Source organism: Alligator sinensis, unplaced genomic scaffold (genome assembly GCF_000455745.1).
Source record: "Alligator sinensis unplaced genomic scaffold, ASM45574v1 scaffold737_1, whole genome shotgun sequence".
Classification (NCBI taxonomy): domain Eukaryota; kingdom Metazoa; phylum Chordata; order Crocodylia; family Alligatoridae; genus Alligator; species Alligator sinensis.
In genome coordinates, this window is record NW_005841930.1 from 3,561,397 (window position 1) to 3,583,035 (window position 21,639).

Sequence of the window (21,639 nt, forward strand, 5' to 3'; positions counted from 1 at the left end):
GCATACCCTTAATGTTCCTTAAAAATGGCAATTTTAGGCTATTTGCACCTAAATTTGATACCTGTAAAAACAGGTATCAAATTTAGGTGTGAATAGCTAAAGTGCCTTAACACATGTGTAGACACGCTAAGGTGCATTCACACTGTGTATATTGATTGACTTGGAACTTTAGTCTCAAGTCGGTCTGCACACTGTGTTAATACGCCTTAGCATGTGTAGAATTGCACCTAAATCACCTTAATGCGCATTAGGCAAATGTGCATTAAGTTTAGGCACATGTAAAAAGCATGTGTAAACATTCCTTCAGTTGAGAAGCACTAAGGTGAGTTGAAGTAGTGCCAACAGTGGTTCTCAACCAACGGCGCCGCTACATTAAAAAAAGTGCCTGAGCAGTGCCCTGATCCTGAGAAGATTGAGAATCTCTGCTTTTAACTCTTTCCATTCAGGCCCTCGTATTCCATCATTTCTAATCGCCCTAACTCATAATTAGCTTTAATATTTTGCCTGCCACTCTGCAAAAAAAACAAAGACTGACATTAGATGGTACTAAGTATGCATTTCGCAGTATAAATACCATGTTAAATAATGTAGCAGGGAGTGCGGTAATAGAATGGTTATAGCATTTTGCTATGGCTCCAGGGGTGTGAATTCCAGCCCTGCACTGAATTCATGCCAAATGCTGCCCTCAGTTGACCCAGCTGCAAATGGTATCTTTTCATTCAGGCTGAAGAGTTAAAGCAGCTGGATGTGGTGCTGGCAATGTCATTTCCTTTTGTGCCATTGGCTACAGAAGTTGGTGCACCTTAGCCACACCGGGCTCAATGGCCCATTAGGTCTGAGTACACCAGTGACTTGATTTGATAATGATGTATATGACTAGCGATTTCAGTATTGTTCAGACTTTTTTAAATGGTATTCCAAGATAACATTTTAGTATATATAACATTTTTAGTGTCCATGTTACAGGGGTGTCTCTCACCCATTGACTCCTCAGTCTACATTTTCACTGACTACCTGTCTTGTATGCATACCAGACCAGCCTCTGGCTTCTTTACTTTTCATTCCATCCAGGAAGAGCACACACCAACTGCTGAAACTTCCTTAGCCTGACGAAGGGTTTTTGAACCCAAAAGCTTGCTTAATAATTGTTTTCCAACTATTTAAATTGCTCTAATAAAAGATATCAGATTCACCCAAAGAACCTTGTCTGCCTAGTGTCCATGTTGACATTTTGTTCTCCTTAATGCTTAACCGAATTAACACTTTTTAGTAGCCCTTTACTTCTTCTGAAAGTAATGCAGATTAACATCTATTATTTAATTCAGGACAGTTGCAGATAAACTTGGGTTAGCATAACTGTGTAGAATAGATTCTTCATTACTGCACTATAGATACGATGCTTCAAAATGATGCATATAAATATTTAGTATGTTTCAAATAATTTACCAAAACATGCATTTAACAAATTATATTTGGCAGGTTACATTCTAAGTGGATTTCCTTCTCTCTCAGAAGAATACATGACTGTTTCGGAGCAAATAGAGAAAATTAAAACTTTAAAATTAAAACCAGATTTCTTGATTAACATTAAGGTAATGTGAGCTTTGATACCTTGCTATTCATTTTCCTACTTATTCTTAGAGTCATATTCATACAGTGTAAGAGTCAAAGAAATAGTCATTTTTTTTCCTGGAAGTATGATGTCTATTGCTAAGAGTCAAATTCTCCTATTTCTTTGGGGAGTTGTCAGTGAAGTTGTTCTGGGTGATAACATATGGTCCTGAGCATCTCCTACAACTTCAAGTTATTTCTGTGCACCTTACAAGTTTCAAAAACTAGAATAAAGAGTATGTATTTCCATGAAATCATAGTCTTGGATAATGACAGAATTTATGCCTAGGATTATTATAAGGTTAACAATATTTTAAAACAAAGGCAGTGAAAATATTTTAGGGAAAATACTTTGAGGTTCACAGTTAAATAAGAAGACAAATTACTTTAGCCCTCTTAGTCTAGTTCTGTGAAAATATTCTTTATACAGTTTACTTACATATCAAATTTGAACTGAATCAAACTCCTCAGAGCTCTCTTGAAAAATTACTTCAATTACCCAATTACATTTTCACTGAAATACCAACCAGATACATTTAAAAATTTCATAGATTTCATAGACATTGGGGCTGGAAGGGACCTCACAAGATCATCAGGTGCAGCCCCCTGTCCAAAGGGCAGGCAGTCAGCGGTAGCAGTGTGCAAACCGGGCCATTTCGATTTGGATTCGGATTCGGCCTGAATCAGGGACAGTGATTCAATTCATTGATTCGGATCACTGTCCTGGATTCGATTCAGCCAAATCTGAATCTGAAGATTCAATGCTGATTTGGAGAATCAGTGATTCGGCCATAGACACAGCTTTAAATGTTTTTTCTACATACCTTCAGATATCAGCACAGCTTATGAACGCTGCAGTGCTGGGGCAGATGGAGTGTGCCACAGGAGTGCGGGGGGGGGGGGTGGTCGTGGGGGGGGGGGGGGGGGGGGGGCCCTCCACATGCTCAGCATCTTTTATTGGACCATCTTTATAGTTGGCAGAGATGTTAGAATCCTCCTCGGCTCGGCAATCGGCCACAAGGGGACCCTGGGTGCACCACCCCCAAGACCCAGGAGGCACCAGTCACCGAGCCGGGGGATGCAGGGGCGGGCCCCTAGTGCAATCCTCAGTGGACCTGAAAGTGCTTCTGATCTACTTCCGGGTCTGCTGCCTAGCATGCTGGGGAGCCCCCCACACTTCTGAGACACTCCATGCGCCCCAGCATTGCAGCACTCACAAGCCACCTGCTACCTAGAGGTATGTAGAAAAAACATTTAAAGCTGTGTCTATGTCCAAATTGCCGAATCTTTCCAAATCTCTCCGAATCAATCTGGAGGGTTCTGATTTGATTCAGAGAGATTAAAGTGTCCTCTGATTTTATTCGGATTCAGAGAATCGGCCACTGAATCAGGCCAAATCTCCACTGAATCAAATCAGGGACTGAAGTTTTGCATACCGTTAGTCAGCAGGGGTCAAATGATCCCAGCAAGATAAGCATCCAAGTATTTTTTTAAAGAAATCCAGAGTAGGTGCCTGCACCACCTCTGGGAGGGAGTCTATTCCAGGCCCTGGGGACTTGGACTGTAAAGAAGTTTTTCCTTATGTCCAGCCTAAAACGGTCTTCCAAGAGTTTGTGACCATTACACCTAATCTTCCCATGGGGTGCCCTGGTGAACAGATGTTCTCTCAGTTCCCAGTGCACACCTCTTATATACTTATAGGCTGCCACCAAGGCACCCCTGAGCCTACGCCTTTCCAGGCTGAAGAGTCCCGTGTCTCTGAGCCTGTCTTTATAAGGCTTGCTCTCTTGTCCTCTAATCATTTGTATGGCTCTCCTCTGGACTCTCTTGAGCTTCTCCACATCCTTTCTAAATTGCAGAGCCCAGAACTGGACACAGTATTCCAGCTGTGGTCTCACCAAGGCCAAGTGAAGTGGGAGGATGACTTCCTGGGTCTTGTTTGAGATACATCAGAAGACGCAGGCCAAAGTCTTGTTTGCTTTGCTGGCTGCGGCATCGCACTGGTGGCTCATGTTCATCTTGTGGTCACTCATGACCCCCAAGTCTCTTTCAGACTTGCTGCTATACCAAAGAAATTAAAGTAACTGCATGCATAGGGTAAGAAGTGTTCTTTTTCTAAAGGCCTTAAAGGTCCAAATAATATCCTGCAAAAAACAAGGGGTTTTTTGGTGATATCTTTTATTGGACCATCTGTATAGTTGGCAGAGATGTTAGACAAGCTTTCAGGCATAAAGTGCTCATCTTCTGTTCACAATAGAATATAGTGATATAATAGATATCAGATAACATACTGGGCTTCTTAAGGAAAGAATCCTAATGCATCTAGTGGGTGAAAAAAATGTATCTTGAGAGTTTCTCTGAGTTGCCTGACTATTGTGTAGGGGTAATTCTAATACCTTCAGGAAAAGAAAAACATCTGTGTCTTGGAGGGTGATTCTATTCCTGTAATGGGGATACTTATACCCCCAGAGGAGATAACAGAATTGCTCCTACCCCGTAGTAGTCAGGTAACTCAGCAAGTCTGAATCTGCAGTTTGATTGTCTACCAAATTCTTTTCTGACATAAAAGATAAAAGACTCTGTCTTAGGTCTTTCCTGATCTACCTTCTAAAATATTGAATGGACTTCCAGAACAACTGTGTGTATCTCAATGAAAATGTTACATTGTCCATTTATTCTCTTTAAGATTTTACTTACGATTGCTTACTTATATTACATCCTATTGCACAGCAAAGAAACATTTACAAAGAGTATGTGCCTTTGGAAAGGCTTGACCAAAAATTCTCCTTGTCTACCTCAAAATGTAGTATGTCAGGTGAGAATCATACAGCCTTCCCCAGTACTTGTGACAGAAGCAGGGCAATACCCAGAAGTTTAAAGAATACTTCAAGGGATAGTTCACATACTCTTTTTTTAATAGGGCAAAATTTCATTTCACTTACTTTGTTTCAGGGATGTTGGTCTGAGACAAAAAGAAATGCCAAACTCTAAAACTCTTGGTTCAAAGATGATTATAAAAGGTATAATTTCTGAACCAAGAGTTTTAGAGTTTGGCATTTCACTTAGTAGACATTTTGTGCGTTTGATTATTTGTTTAAAATTGCACCTACCAAGTAATTGAAATTTAAAATATATAAACCAGATGTTTAGAAATCATCTTCTAAAACTAACACAGCATTCAAGAAAAAAGAATAATATTATGAGAACCAACTGATCAAAAGGTTTGCTTTGAATTCTTTCTTAACTAGTGTCCTGACTATGATTTGTGCCAAAGAATCTCTGGGCAAAGACAACATCCTGATTCAGGGGAGATATACCGACGGAACCAGTGGGATCCTGACATTATTGAAAAACGTAAGAAAAAGAAGGAGCAGAGGAAACATGAAGAGGAGGAAGAGAATGATGAAGAAGAGCAAGAAGATGAAGAGGAGGTAACTATTTTGAATCTGTTGAATAGATTCTAAGGGTTAGCAGCTGGAAAGAGAAATGAAAAGCCTACAAAGATTTTAAAAAGCCTGTCTTGAATTAGCAATTAACAGGTCAAATCATTTTCAGTAAAAATCTTTCTTGTTTTTTCTCCTCTTGATTATCTCTGTGTATTTAGTTAGCCTGTATGGTATATTTTTCTCTGTTATTATTTATGTGTATTTAGTTAGCCTATGAACAGAATGGCAGGATCCTAGACAAGAGATCTAATACATTCTTCTTCAAAATGTTTTCAGGAAAGGTTCAAAGTAAGTAGAACACATCCAGAATGGTCCACTTTATTTTTTGGACCTGATCCAGCAAGGCATTCCAGTATATATAGCTTTAAGTAGGTGAGCAGTTCCAGTGGGACTTTTCACAAGCTTGATAGGAGTGAGTACGTGTACATGTAAAAGTGCTCTGCTGGCGTGGATGACTTTTATGCTTTTTTGTTTTTCACTATTTATAGTGTTATTTCTATAGTGTCATAGGTCTACAAAGGGGTGTTGGTTGTAGCTGTATTGGTCTAAGGACATAGGCAGACTAGTTTCTTTGGGTAAATGGAATATCTTTTATTAGACCAATGAAATAGCTGGAAAAATTGTTCTTTGCAAGTTTTTGAGCACAAGCATCCATGTTCAGAAGGGCTGGTGTTGTTTTGTGTTCTTCCGGATGGAATAGAAGCCAATATGCAAAATGCAGGTCTGTGAAAATGCAAATGCATGGCAGTGAGCATCAGAGGCCAGGGGAGACAATAGGTGTGAGACAGGTAGGTGGGGGAGGAAAGGGGAGAATGTTGACCTGGTGATAGAATGTAGCTGCTAAAATGTAGACAGGTTACCTGGGATTAATGGATGGCAGACAGGTTATAATGTGCCCTGACATAAATCCAGTGTCTAAATAAATCCAATAGACATTGGATTTATGGCACATTATAACCTGCGTGCCATCCGATGACCCCAGGTAACCTCTCTACATTTCACCAGCTACATTCTATCATCAGGTCAACCTTCTCCCACTTCCTCATCTCACACCTATTGTCTCCCATGGCCTCTGATAGGTTTAAAAGGTTCTTTACAGAGGTAAAATGTGACCATGTCCCTACTTCAAGGAGCTTGGAATTTAATGTATATGGAGAACTTAAAAATAAAGTCAGTCCAGAGGGTGAAGGAATTGCTGAGTGCCAAAAAGATGAAGAGAAAAAACACACTGAGGGGCTTTTTTTTTTTTTTTTTTTTTTTAAGAGGCTTTAAAAATATATCTGACATCTCTTACCAAGATGAAAATTGCCTTTGCTCACCTGACATCAGGCCACAGCACTTGATGTTCTTAGGAATAAAATTGTTAAATGTTGTTTATTGTGCACTGTATTTAGTTGCAACATGTTGATGATTACCTTTTATTTAGATTTTTTAAAAATGTAACTTAGTCATCTTTCTTGTTTATTTCATTTTATTTCCCTTCCTAATTTCAGTTTATTGTTTTATTAGTATCACACTATCTTTTTCAATTTATCTCACCAGTCAACATTAGCTAACACAATGTCAAGACCATCTCTTTTCTACTAGCCTAAATAAGGTCTTAGGAACACTGCTGCTTTTCTAAAGATGAAAATAAAGTCTAGATATTAATAGAAAATCCTAGGGACTGAATATTCAGTTACACCAGAGGAATGAACTGTGTAATTAGGGTATGGGAGAGTAAAGATTGATTTATGTCCTCCCTGCATACCTCATCCTTGAATTACATTCATTCTTTTTTCCACTGAGCTGTTCTGTATTGGAGAGGCAAGAATATTTTTGGTGATATCTTGTATTGGATCAAGTGTGTATTTGGGATAGATGCTTGACAAGCTTTCAGGCACAAAGTGTCCTACCTTAGGTCCAAGAGAGAAGCAGACACAGCTTGAGCTAAATAACGATAGAGTAATGGCTTATATGTAACCAGGGGTGGATCCAGGATTTGGCTGGAGAAGCCACCCCCAATGCAACAGTGGCTGCATCCCAGCTCCCAACTTGCTCCCCCACCACCCCACCAGACCACACTGCAGGAGCCTCTGGGGACTTTTTGAATGTCCCCAAAGCAGATACGCATCTCTCCACCCTCTGTGGCACATCCCCTTCCCTCCCTCTGCCCTTTCCCCACTATCCCATGGTGGTGAAGCTACAAAGCCACTCCTGACCATTTCAGGCTATGAGGGATGTGGGTTCAGCTGGGACAGCAACACCAGTAACAGCAGAGAGGTGGATTTCTGAACCTTGCCCGGTCCCCCTGGGAGCAGGAACAGGAAAGGGGAACCCCCTGCCCATCACCTCTGTCACTGTTCCCAACTGAGCTCACCCCTACACAGCCAGGGTGGAGCAGGAAGGAGTGGCTTTGAACCTTTCCCTGCCCAGAGACAGTAGTGGCAGAGGGGGGAGGGGAGAAGGGGAGGAGAGGGGACATGCCTTTAAACAAAGAGGGGACGGAGGGGGATTTTTACATGCTTTGGAGACTTTAAAGAAGTCCCCAGAGGCTCTCAGGGTGTGATCCAGTACAAGAGGTGGGTGGAGCCATGCCACTGCTCCCCTTCCAGATCCACCCCATCTGTAAATGAAAAACAGTCACTTACAAGAAATGTAGGAGGACTGTAAAGTAGTAGCAAAGAGAAATGTATTTCCTGGATCATCGTGGCTCCAACAACACTTTAACCCTGAAGTGCTATGGTTTAAAATACTGGCTAGCGGCTTCCGAGCTGCGTGCACTCCAGCCACACCTCTTCCTAACCCAGTGCACAGAATAGATGTCATCACTGAAATCAGTGATGCACAGTCTCCAGTCCCACAGGTCACATGAGTGGCAAGGAGCCAGCCCATGAGCCAGATCCCCCATGCATACATGTGTCCTGGACCCAGCTGCATTGTAGCTCCATGCAGTGGTGTGATCCAGTGTTCAGGGCCAGATCATCTGGCCTGCAGGGCTCCCCAAGGGTCCAGATATTTATCAGCAGAGAATTTGTTGGCAACATTAATTGTCACTGCTCTACTGCTGCCAAATTTCCAGCCCTGTGGAGCACACTCTGGGCCAGATGGTTCTGTGGGGTGGATCTAGCCTGGGGGAACCATAGGTTCAAGTACCACTCCTCTACATTAATTCAATCCCAGCTGGCTGGTTAAATTAGTATTCTAGCTACAAAGACTTACTTAATCAATTTAGACAGGCTTTGATTTAGTGTGTTAATTATATAGGACATGAAATAAAATATTTATTTTTCTTTCTGTAGGCAACAGCAGATGCATTTATGTTATCAGATATTTTGCCACATTTGGTGCAGAGGCCTGAAGATTTTTTTGAAAATGCAGAAGAAAGGGTTAAACTCTATAAGGACACAATGCTACATGCTCTAGAGGTAAGAGCAAAACATATCTGAATGTTTCGCAACCTGCTTAACTCCCAGAAAGTTACAAAGCTGACCCCTGTAGCTGTGTATAATCCTGGGTACTTTGCAAACCCTCATCTTCACAGTGCGGGGAGGAACGTAACCCTGCAAAGCATTTGGGTACTACTGTCATATTGTTGTATACACAAATAATCATAAAAATATATCATAAAAATATATAAATTAGTTGTATGCTATCTAGGCCTCTCACGTTGTACAAAGATGGAGAAAACCCATAACCCTTCCTCATAACCTTGATCTCTAGATTTAAAAAAAATTGTAATCATAGGAAAGCAGGGCTGGAATAGGCCTCACAAGGTCATCTAGTCCAGACCCATGCTCAAAGCAGGATCGTCCATGAATAAACCATCCCAGCCAAGTGTCTGTCTAACCTGCTCTTGAAAATTTCCAAGGATGGAGATTCCACAGTTGCTCTAAATAGTCTGTTCCAGTGCTTGACTGTGCTCAGTCAAAGTTCCTCCTAACTACCAACCTCAATTTCCTCTAACTGAAGCTTGAGGCCATTATTCCTAGTCCTGGCCCCCTCTGCCACGGAGAAAAGCCTATCTCCATTCTCTCTAAAATTGCCCTTCAAGTATTTGAACACTGTTATCAACACCGCCCCCCCCCCCCCCCCATCTTCTCTACCCCAGACTAAAAAAAACTATAATTCTTTAAGCCTTTCCTCATAAGTCATGATTCTCAGGCCCCTAATTATTTTTGTTGCTTTGCACTGGACTCTTTCCAAACTATCCACATCCTTCTTGAAGTGTAGAGCCCAAAACTGGACATGGGACTCTCAGTGAAGCCTCCCCAGTGCTGAAAAGAGTGAAGCATCACTTCCCTTGATTTGCAAATGACACTTCTGCTAATACAACCCAGTATGCTTCTGGGGTTTTTTGCAGCAAGAGCACACTGTTGGCTTATATTAATCTTATGGTCTACTGTAACTCTCAAGTCCTTCTCTGCAGTACTTCAGCCTAGCTACTTATTCCCCAGTCTGTATTTGGGCATGCAGTCATTCCATCCCAGGAATAACTTTGCACTTGTCCTTGTTGAATTTCATCTGGTTGATTGTTGACCATTTCTCAGTTTATTCAAGTCTTGCAGGCACTCTGAAGGGCAGGGCTACAATCAAGACTTGAATGAACTGGAGCACCTAACTTGGCATTGTCTGCAAATTTGCTAAGCATGTACTCAAGCCATTGTCCAAACTATTAATGAAGATATTGAACAATACCAGACCCAGGACAGATAACTGATTTCCTACATATCTTTATGTCTGCCCACAGAACTTTGAGTTTTATGCCTCTTTTTGCCTTTGTGATTGTAACAGGGGACCTTCCCAGGGTTAGTTAGATGTTGGCCTGCCCACCTGTTCCTGGGCTAACCGCCCGCCTCACTCTTCTGCCATGCCTTGTTGTTTCATAGTTGGTTCTAATTAGGTGGGAGACTGCCCATTCTGGCCCCAATACAAGGGGGCACTATCTGCATCTCTAATCCTCCCCTACACCACAGCTCAAGCCTTGCAGATGGCATCCAGGTGACACAAATACTCCCGGTCTACAGCCAAACCAAGCTTAGCTCTCGTTGTCAGGCTTCATACACACACACATGCATACCGCCCTCCTCTCACTAGGGCCTCTCATCTCCACCCCCCTTATAGGGTCTCTTTCACGCATCGACAACTTATACCGCCTTGCTTCCTCTTGGAGTGGCCTCTTCGGCCATAGGCTTTATCTAGCGCACACCTTGGGTGGCAGACGTACCATCTTTTGGGCCTCTTCTGCGACCCTCAGTGGGGTAGTGGCCGGCCAGTTACCCAACCGGGGCCAAGCTTGCCCTGGCCCCTCCTGGGGCCACTCTACACAGATTCTTACACATACACTGGGCTCCCAGCCCTCTGGTTACCCCCTCACTGGGGCTCCACCTCTCTACTTCTTCACTGGGGCTTCACATCTTCTACCCCCTCACTGGGGCTACAGGGCTTCCCTCCCTGGTGGGGTCTCAGGTGGCTGTAGCCGTGCCTGGCCCCAACTGCTACCCAGAGTGATGTGGGGGCTAGGGGTTACTGAGGCACCCCAACCCACCTTCCACCAGGGTGGTAACTGGTCTGATATTTTCCTGGAGGCCCCTGCACCACTGGGAGCCCCACCAGGCCACCCATTCCCAGCAGGGTACAGTTTTAGGTCATGCCCAGGACCAAGAACCTTCTGCTCCTACCTGCAGATATTCTCATACAGCAGCTCAGCCAGGTGATGTTTCTGCCTGCCTGTCAGCAGCAAACCCCTCCCTGTCAGCAGCAAACTGCTCTGTTTATATAGGCAGCTATGGTTCTAAAATGGCCACCACAATCAAGCACCTGCTGGCTGCTTGACTCAGCCCTTGAAGTGTCAGGCACCAACAGTGCCCTGCCACAGTGATGATAAAACCCTACTCTTTATTGTCAGAATTACTCTTCCTCTGTTAAGCAGATTAGGACTTCTGGTGCCCCTTGGCAGCTAGTTGACTGTATATGTAGTCACTCATGACTTTAGCTGGCTCAATGACAGGCTTGTGAACCTGGCTTTTGGGCAGCTCAGGAGTTTCCTGGAGCCCATCTTGGGCTTCGCAGGCAGCAAGGATAACAGGATTCTCTACAACCCTGCATATACAGGAGCTGATCAGGGTCTCTGCTCCCATCAATGCCTACTGCCATGCACAGAGCACTGGTGAGAGTGTTCCATGCAAGAGGAAGGGAGTCATACCACTGGAGTCCCCTTTGTTAAAGTTATAGGTAACCTATACTGAAGACTTTATTCCAGCAAGATGTGGCAGGTAAGTGAAACAAGTGAAAGAATCATAAAGGAGACCAGGGTCAAGGTCTTCAGGGCCACCCTTTGGTCCTATCAATGTGTTACAAAAGTAGATGCATTTCAAGATGGATTTTCAAGACTCAAATAGGGTAGAGTAGAATTGCACTTATACACCTAAATTCACTTAGGGGTCTAACAAGTAGAAAAAAATCTGCCCCTAAATTTATGGTGCAAAGAGGTGCAATCCAGCAAACAGGGGGAAACTGCTCAGGTGGAAAGGAAGATAAAGTATGTATAAGGTGGCCATGATGCCCCTTGGAGCCTTCTTAACCCTTGCCAATCTGGCTCTCTTTGGGCAATCTTCCCTTCACTTTCCTGCCACACCTTGATGTTGTTAACTTTTAGAAAAAGGGAGGGTGCCCCAGGGCTTCCCAAGCCTGATCTTACTCTCTTGACCACTGTTGTCCATGATCATTGCCTTAAGGGCCAGTTATGTGGCTCCAACTTCCCCTTTACACCACAGCCAGGTCTCACAGGTGATGTGCTGACCTGCACTTCTTGGGCTATGGGGTCCTGGCCCCAGTCCTTGCCCCTCCTGGGCTATAGGCTCTTTGGCCCCCTCAGTCTCCAGCTCTGACCCTGGTCTTTGGGTCGTCTCTCTGGGCCCTAGCCACACTCCTAGGCCATCTCTAGCAGTGGCCCACTTTGGCCTTTGGCCCTGGCCTGCTTCTGGGCCAATGAGACCTTCAGGCTCCCAGGCCTGGCTGACAACCACCGATCCTGGGCTACCAAATCCCGGGCTCCCTGGCCCTGCTGACACCTTCCCCTTCTGGGCCCCAACCTCAGGCCTTCTGGCCTTACCTACTCAGCCCCTCCTGGGCTCCAGCCTCTCAGGCCCTTCTCACAATCACCCTTCTGTGGGCACTTCTACCTCCACCCATCTCAGGCTTCAGGCCCCAGGCCCTCAGCCTGAGCCTAGGAGGGGCTGTATAGATTCTCCCTCTGAGCCCCAAGCCCTCTATTCTTCTGTCATCTCTCTCTCCCTTGGCCAGCTGGGACTTCCTTACATCCTCTTAGTCCTTTCTACAAACCACCAGTTAAAACTGTAACCCTAGTAGTAAGTCCTCTGGCAGACCATACTAAACCCCTCTGGGTCCAAACCTAAGTAATGGCTACCTGCCTGGATAACCAGACCTCTCTCTGGTAACCCAGGAGCCTGGTAACATTCCCCTATTCCCAGGCCTGCAGAGTTGCTTACCCTAGCTCCGATGTTATCCATGTTATCCCAGGAGCTCTACTGCAGCCCTGCTGCCAGAAGCTCCTCTCCCAGTCGCTCTCAGGGTTAGACTGCCTGACCAACTCAGGCCCTGGCTTTATATTGTTCAAGCCTAGCCCCCTTCTGGTCAGCTGACTCTCTAATTGCAGCTCCTCCCCCCCATTTTCTGGCTGCTTCTCAGGCAGCCTCTCTTAAAGAGACAGGCACGCTAAGCACCCTGTCACAGCGAGCAAACTGTCTAGATGACATTGTAGCATTCACCAGTACCTGGAAGGAACATCTCCGGCAGGTCACAGCAGTGTTACCTCAGCTTTGAACCACAGGCCTAATGGCAAATGCCACAGATAAAAACAAACAGTGCTTAGGTTTTCTGGTTCAGGCAATTTACAAAAATTGCTTTTGGAACTGATGACCTCCAGGTGCTTCTGGGAAGAAACTTCTCTTTTAATAGTGAAAAATAATTAGATTAAGAATTCCAGAATTATAGTTAAAATAATGGCATAAATCAAATCATAGCTCACATCAAGTACAAGATATTTTTCAAAAATCTAGGAAAAAAGTAACCTTACATATATGACATGAGTTTGAACTCCTACCAGCCTACAATATAACCTACACTAAGTAATAGTTTAGGTGGGCAGTGGGCGTTGTGACAGGCTCATTGCTAGAGGGGTGGCCATGACACCTGTTGGTGGCCTTGCAGCTCCTGGCCAGCTCAGACTGTAATGTCGCTCTCCCTGGATTGCTCTCCTGCCATGCCTTGTTCTTAATATTAAAGATTGATTAAGGGAGGCTGCCAACAGGCCTTAGAGTGAGCCATAATCCCAATAATTTCCCACTGGGTCTCTCCTGAAACTCTACTAGCCCTGATCTAGCCCTCAGGCCTGATAGGTTCCTTTCAGCCTGGCTAGGCCCCTGTAGGGCACCTGTAGCCTTAAGAGCAAATTGCCTGGCTCCTTTTCCTTCCCTACACCATGTCCCAATCCTCAAAGATGTTCTCTCTCTTTGATGCTAAATTATTTATACACTCGGCCCCTCCTCTGGACTCTCGGACCCCTGGTCCCACATGCAGCCCCTCCTCCGGGCTCTCAGACCCTCTAGTCCTGCTTAGCCCACTCTGGGCTTGTGAGCCCTCTTACCCAGCTCAGCCCTTCCTTGGGCACATAGACCCTCTGGCCCAGGTCTCAGCCTTTTCTTAGTCTCCTGGACCCCTACTGGGTCCCAGTCTCAGTCTGAGGGCTCCTGGATTACTGGTTTTCTAAACAGGCCTTGAGCCTGTCACTGTAGAGCTCAAGGTTAAACTACCAGTGCATCTTAAATAAACAAGAAGCATCACCACCCTCTGGCAGACACCTCAAACCCTCTAAGGGCATAACACGAACAAAGGCCACTTGCCTGTAAATCCATTTCTCTGCCCAGGAAACTTGCCTCTGTTCCCAGGCCTGCAGAGTTGTTTAGCTAAATCCAGGTGCCTTCAGGAGCCCTGCTGCCAGAAGCTCCTTACTTTGTGGCTGCCAGGAAGAGACTACCTGACTGGTGCAGGCTCTGGGTTTAAAGGGTGCTTGTACATGTGACAATGTCGTGATGCACACATGATGAAAATGTCACTTTGTGTGGCTTAATGGCATTACATATTACATGTGTGCCAGTTTGGGGGGGTTAGATAAGTTTGCATCTCTGCAAACTAAACTATATCCTGATCTAGTTTAGTCTGCAATGATCTATTGCAGCTATTAGTCAGCTTGTCCCCCAGCTGCAGGAGAGGTGGGCAGACTCCAGAGAAAAAAAAAAGGATTGGGCCCCTCACTGCTTCTGCCTTCAGCAGGCATCAGTCCTTTTTTTTTTTTTTTTGGCAGAGCCTGCCTGCCTGCAGCAGGGGGGCAAGCTGCCAGCGGGCCAAGCAGCCTCTGAGCTGTGGGGGGCCCCGGTCCCTCCCTCCATGGTGGCGGTGCCCCCCTGGGGAAGAGTTGGATCAGTCTGGGTGCTGCCTCCAAGCTGGGGAAGTACTCAGCCTGCTAGCAGCTTGCCTGGGTGGCCCTGGGGGGAACCACTGCCACAAAGGACTGGGGCCTCCCACACCTCAGGGGGCCTCTTGGCCTGCTGGCAGCTCACCCCCAGGCTATGAGCAGGCTCCACCAAAAAAGAAAGAAATGATCTGGCCCCTTGCCATAATGTGACGGAAAAATAAAACACCTAAATTGAAATGGTGGGTTACAATTAAAAACCCACCATTTCAATTTAGGGGGCATAGAAAACTAAACCACCATCACATGTACAAGCGCCCATATAGCTCAAGCCTGAGCCCTCTTCTGGTCAGGCGAGTCCCTCATTAGCTCCTCTCTGCCACCTTCAAGCAGCCTCTCAGGCTGCTTGCTGTCTTAAAGGAGCAGGCATATTTTACTGCCCTGCTACAGGTGTCTTGCCTTTAACATATATGAAAACAAAATCTGACCCAGTGTCATTATTTGGTCAGTTATATTCAAGTAGTATGTCTTTTTTCATAAACATGCAGGACTTGATGGCTGAGCAGGATTCTCAGTATCTTATTGAACTGGATGGAAATAAGCACCCAGATGAGCTCATTGCAGTAAGTATGCTTTATGTATACTTAGACAAATTCTATTAGAAAAGAACCATTGCTAAAGCTGGCATTTTCATTAAAATTATATTGCCAAAGACCTATAATTCATAATGCTATTGCTAGAAAATACTTGCTTATTTAGATGCCTCTTTTCTTTGTTACCTAAAAAAAGAAAGCCAATTATATTTACTATATATTCTACAGCTTAAACAGAAACATGTCCCTAGTTGACTATAATTCACATCATGTTGCACGGAGTTATCACATGCAGTATTTGATAACTTGCCAAGCATCTTTATTAACATGAATAAAACTATAAAGGAATTTATTAATATTTAGTTATTCCAACATAATATATTTTATGGTATTGGTTTTCTGCAGTTTCACCTAAAATAAATTAAACGATTTTATGCCCTTGTGACATTAACTTGGCATTGCAATACAAGAGGCTTGGATTAAATGTCTGGATCATATTTTCCATTTTTTGTAGAAGTTCTACTGAGCAACATAAATAAAAAATGTCTAGTCTTTTTAGCTCATGTCACTCAATAGCAAAGTCTTCTCCTTATGAAAGACTGATATCGATAAACAAGAGCAGAAGTTCTATTCCTTGCTTTGCCAAGCATGGTGGCTGTAGCATTTTTGGACCTCAAGAATGAGTGATTAAATAAAAAAGATTGAATTGTGTCTTCAGCTACATAGAACAGGTGTCACCACTGTCAGTGCACTCCACTGGATACATATTAAGGTCCAAATCCTGTAAGTACATTTAATTACGATGAGTAGTATTTATGGTAATAAAGTTAGGTATTTGCAGGTTTATAGAATTAGGACCTTAATTTGTATAATTTATGGTCAGTAAAATAGAGACAACATTGAAAAGATGATCCAGTTGTGTAATGGCTATTGATCCAATTGCTATTTTTTCCTATGAGCAGAGATGTGGGCCAGAAAATTTTCCAGAAAAATTTCTACTGCTTTATTTTTCCATGGGAAATTTTCCATTTCTCAAAATTCATTGTTGCATAAAATTCATTAGTAACAATGAATGGATGCCAATACAATCTTAGGCAAGCTTGGCAGTTTCCAAGTTGTAATTAATGTTTTTCAGGTGATTATCCCTAGGAAGTGTGTGAGAGAGTACATATATGTTTTACTGATTTGCAAACAGGAGGGTAAATACACTCACATAATAATCCAAACCAAAAATCAAGTTATGAATTCACCTAATTGGCTGTGCAGGTCAAATCAAAACCAAAGCATAGCATAATCAAGCACAGTTCCTTGGGTGTGCTAAAATTAGTGTGTCAATAGTTTTCAGTGCCTTTGTTTTTTCTTTAAATTTAAACCATCAATGTAAGGGAAGTACATGCTATTGTGTAGTGTCTTGACATTTTTACAAGTGTTCCAATAAAAATAATTTGTTTTTGCATAAACCTTTGAATGTGTATGAATATAACATTTTAACCACATTAAGTGTGCTGTATTTATTTATTTTTCCTAATCAATTCTTTCAGTTTAAATACTTGTGGCTATTGGGACATAAAATTAACATGGGTGTACTTTTTTAGTTTTGTTTGCCAAATAGAAGTCAAGTGTAAAAATGTTAAATCACATCACGCTCTATTTAGGGCATTGGAAAATTTTCCAATTCAAAATTTTCTGGAAAATCCACATCTCTGTCTACGAGTAAGGCAAAACTTATTACAAGCCAAGCTCCATCATGGCAAATTTTGCTTCTCTGTTTCTCAGACTCTTTAGACAGGTTTTGATCTCTCAGGGAGATTTTTTTCCCCTTCTTTTCTGACCCTGCATATACCTCTTCTCTCATGGGGAAAGATACTTTGTAGCACTTTTTGTTCCTTCTGGAATCTAAGCCTCAATGCATATGGATGGGATAAGAGGCCAAAGCCAGGGACTGCACTGTCTATACCTCCTGTGCATTTTGCAAGAGCTCTGATGAGCATGTTGGATGGCCCAAAGCTATACAATGAGAAATAGTACATATACTGGTACTACATAAATAAGAAGATAGTTTTAAAGCCTATAAATTGTGCTTCCATATCATAAAAACAATTTTGAATGGTAATTTACCCAAGACATTCTTTTTTCTTTAGTCGGTATTAGCCCGGCTTCAATCCATGGGCCTTCGAAATGGAGCACTGATAACCAGACTTCAAAGCCCAGAGGAAGAATTGCCAGAGACAATGGAAAATGTAACTATGTTATTTGCTTTTTTAGAAATTTGGTTGCCTACAATAATTACAATAATTGGTTGTTTATTATTTTTTATATTATGCTCTTTTGCTATACCACTTTTGTTTTATATTATACACTTACTGATAAAGAATGGTGCTTAAGTTAAAAAAATGGAGGCATTTATAGTTCAGTTATGTGGCAGAAATGTGAGTTTAAGAAAATGTATTTCAGGTGTACAGAACCAGAACTTTAATAAACATTCCAAAAAAAAAAAAAAGCATGGAAAAACATGACTTTAAGATCAGGATAGTTTTGTACCTGCATCTCAAAAAGAAAGTTCTGAAGAAATATAAAGAAAATTTCTCAGGAAAAGAAAAGTACTTATAGATAGTTTCTTCAGCGGTTAAAAAACAAAGCAGCAAGCTGGCTTCATACTGTCTCTACTCTTTTACCTGAGGCTTTCGACATACTAGATAAAAAAGAACTGCTAGTTTTAGATGCTGAAAACAAATACATTTTACTTTCTTTTTTTAAGTAATAATATGGTAGATCATCACTGATCTCTTTCTTTTACCTGTATCATTGGATGCGGTTTCAAGAGAGAACTCTCCTTAAATAACTAAGCTATGTTATCTGGCCCCCTTTTTGTAAAACTAAGAACATAAATCTTACATACAGATAGACTGTAGGGACAATATAACATCCTCCTTCAGCTTCTTTTATACATAGAAGAATGCATGGTTGTCTTGCTTGCTGTGTCATCAAATCTTCAAAGCTTTGAATTTGGGTATAACAAGTGGCACCTTCCTGATTAGGGTTATACTTTCAGGGAAAAGCGCTTTTTCACAGAATGGAGATTTGCAGATCCTTGCAAGTGGTCAATGAACAAGAGTCCTGCATATAGAAAAATTCAAAAAAGGATTTTGGCAATCACTGTTTCTTTTCTTTGAAGGAAGCCCTTTTTGTTTTCCATCCTGTGAGGTCTGTTTTAATACCTCCTGCAAGCAGTTCTGTCAATCAGATATATAATATATCAGAACTGGCATTTCTATAAGCATAGAATAGAAGTTTTTGTTTACTCATTCCATTGCTCAGAATTTGGTCTCCTTTACAGTCTCTCCAATGGGAATTTCCATAGCACAGAATTACTTGTGTTGCCCAGTGTAATAACACTATGCCCCTTCCTCCCCATTGACCAATTATTTTACTTCCTCTCTTTAAATCTATCATTTTTAACCTTCCTGTTGTTAATGAGAGAGCTTTTCAGTAGTTGGCAGCATTTAGTACTCCTTTAAATGGGTACATATTAAGTATTACTAAAAATGATTTACATGTAATTAATATTTTGTAGCTGTGGTGTTTTCATAATGTAAGCTGAGGGAATTTTTTAAGGGTTATTTTTAAGCAGATTAAAAATAAAATGTTTCCAGTAGTTATTCCTTAAAGTTGAGTAGTGAAAAAAATTCAGTTTCACATATTTTGGTTATAAAAGTAATTACCACTCAAGTATTCATCCCCTGTCTTGCAAAATATTTTAAAATGAGAAATTATATATAATTCTGCATATATAATTTTTAGCAAAAATTAAGCATTCTTTTACTGTTCTTTTAATATACAGGATGAACTTTTCCGGGCTCTTTCATCCTACAAACTAATAGCACCTCAATACCGCTGGCGCAGAAGCCAATGGGGACGAGTATGCCCTGTGGCTTTAAAAGAGGGTAACATTGAAATGGGGCTTCCTGACTTGGCTGTCAGGTAAGAAAAAACTAGTATTGTGTACTGGTATTTCTACTTTCTAATGCACAGTGTCTATACCTTTTATTTTTTCCCCCCACAGCTTTCTAGGTAAAATGTATGTACTGTCATCTCAAGATGCCTTGAGAGCATTTATGTTGAATCCACGGCCCTATCTACTACCACCTATGCCACTTCCTCCTTGTAAAGTACTAGTACTTGGACCTCCATTGTCAGGGAAAACAACTCTTTGTAACTTGATTGCAAACAAATATAAAGGTCAGGTAGGTATATATAAATATTTTAAGTTAGTTGAAAAATTAGACTTCCAGATTTTAGATTGTTGTTTTTGAAAGTGATTTGAATGATAGATGTGTAATATATCAGTCATATGTCCTTCACTTCTAAATATCAGTGCTTATTCTTTAGATAATCTTTGCATGAAATATACATCAGTTTAGCAAAAAAACTACCCATGTATCTGACACAAAGGAGCAATGTATACTTCCATTTATATCATTAACACTTTCAGTAGCAATTGCTTTTACTATCCTTTATTATATTTGTCATATAAACATTGCACTTATACAGGTGTAAAGAATACAATGCATTCTTTATAGGATGTTATAGAAAAAAACAAAATAAAATTTAATATTGTACTTTAAATATACAGGCTAGGACCTGAGAAAAGCTGAGTATCTGCCAATCTCATTAATTTTAATCAGTTAAGGGTATTTATTGGTATCTGGTTCATCATGAGAGTTATATCACATTACTCTCTTCATACAGATTTTTTTTAGGCAGACACTGTGGCTAAGGGAACATTTACTTAGTTTATGATTTTAGAGGGTTTTATGAGCATATACATTCCAAATCTGGATTTGTGCAAAAAAAATGCAGTAATTTGGTAAAATCCAGTTACAGGAAAGAGTTCTGCTTTGGCATTTTGGCAATTACTGTCATAATAGTTCTTAATAGGTTTGGATATGCTGAAATCACCAGGATGGCCGAGTGGTTAAGGCGTTGGACTTAAGATCCAATGGATGTATGTCTACGTGGGTTCGAACCCCACTCCTGGTAGCTGTTTTTTACTTTTTCTGAGCAGGGACCATCTCACACTGGGATTCAGGACAGACTCAGAAGTGAGTCCACCAGGCCTAGGGTCAGGGAGGACCAAGTAAGGGAACTTCTGGAGGGGCTGGAGGTGTTCAAATCAGCAAGTCCAGATGCTCTCCACCCTAGGGTGCTGAGGGAATTGGCAGGGGTCATCACGGGGCCCCTGGCATGACTTTACGTAGTGCTCTAGCCAGGTGCTAGAAGACTGGAAGAAGGCCAATGTGGTCCCCATTTTCAGAAAAGGGAGGAGGGAGGACCCAGGCAACTATAGGCCCGTTAGTCTTACTTCAGTCCTGGGGAAGCTCTTTGAAAAAATTATCCAGCAGCATATCTAGGAGGGACAAGGAGAGGGGAGGATGCTCAAGGGCAACCAGCATGGGTTCATTAGGGGCAGGTCCTGTTGGACCATAGTTTCATAGTTGGTAGGGTCAGAAGGGACCTGAGGAGATCATCTAGTCTGCCCCCCTGCCATGGCAGGAAAGAGTACTGGGGTCAAATGCCCCCGGCCAGATGTTCATCCAGCCTCCTTTTAAAGGCCCCCAGGGTAGGAGCCAGCACCACTTCTTTTGGAAGTTGGTTCCAGGTCCTAGCTGCCCTGACAGTGAAATAACACTTCCTAATATCTAGCCTGAAACTACCCTCCGCTAGCTTGTGTCCGTTGTTTCTTGTAACTCCCAGGAGTGCTCAGGGGAACAGGGACTCTCCCAATGCCTACTGGTCCCCCTTGACTAGTTTGTAGACTAGATCCCCTCTCAGCCTTCTCTTTTGGAGGCTGAACAGGTTCAGGTCCCTCAGCTTCTCCTTGTAGGGCCTGCCCTGCTGACCCCTGATCATGCGGGTGGCCCTCCTTTGGACCCTCTCCATATTGCCACATCCCTCCTGAAGTGCAGAGCCCAGAACTGGACGCAGTACTCCAACTGTGGCCTGACCAGCGTCGCATAGAGGGGGAGGATCACCTCCTTGGACCTACTTGAGATGCATCTGTGGATGCACAAGGTATGGTTGGCCTTCCTAACCGTGTCCCCACACTGTCGGCCCATGTTCATTGTGGCATCAATGATGACTCCAAGATCCTTTTCTGTCTTGACACTGGTGAGAAGGGAGCTCCCCAGCCTGTAGGTGTGCCGCTGGTTCTTCCTCCCCAGGTGCATTACCCTGCATTTGTCAGTGTTGAACCCCATCCTGTTCTCTTTGACCCACCCCTGTTACCTGTCTAGATCCACTTGCAGCCTGTTCCTTCCTCCTAGCGTACCCACTTCCCCCACATCTTAGTGTCATCTGTGAACTTGAACAGGGTGCTTTCTACCCCCTCACCCAAGTCACTGATGAAGGTGTTGAATAGTGCGGGCCCGAGGACCGAGCCCTGCGGAACCCCACTGCCCACATCCCTCCAGGTTGAATAAGACCCATCCACCACCACCCTCTGGGTGCAGCCCTCCAG

At 42.8% G+C, this 21,639-nt stretch overlaps 1 protein-coding gene and 1 non-coding gene across 2 annotated transcripts in view; both read left to right on the top strand.

The window, feature by feature from the left end:
- AK9 (adenylate kinase 9) overlaps positions 1 to 21,639 on the top strand; it is a 191,359-nt gene that overhangs the window by 36,895 nt on the left and 132,825 nt on the right. Inside the window, exons 5-11 of the mRNA XM_025198858.1 lie at positions 1,480 to 1,592; positions 4,860 to 5,042; positions 8,339 to 8,464; positions 15,078 to 15,152; positions 17,264 to 17,362; positions 18,964 to 19,103; positions 19,186 to 19,366. Of these exons, the coding sequence (XP_025054643.1) occupies positions 1,480 to 1,592; positions 4,860 to 5,042; positions 8,339 to 8,464; positions 15,078 to 15,152; positions 17,264 to 17,362; positions 18,964 to 19,103; positions 19,186 to 19,366 (917 nt within the window). The remainder of the gene's footprint in view (positions 1 to 1,479; positions 1,593 to 4,859; positions 5,043 to 8,338; positions 8,465 to 15,077; positions 15,153 to 17,263; positions 17,363 to 18,963; positions 19,104 to 19,185; positions 19,367 to 21,639) is intronic.
- Positions 20,080 to 20,162, top strand: TRNAL-UAA. Its single transcript has one exon. It is a non-coding gene; the product is annotated as a tRNA-Leu (tRNA).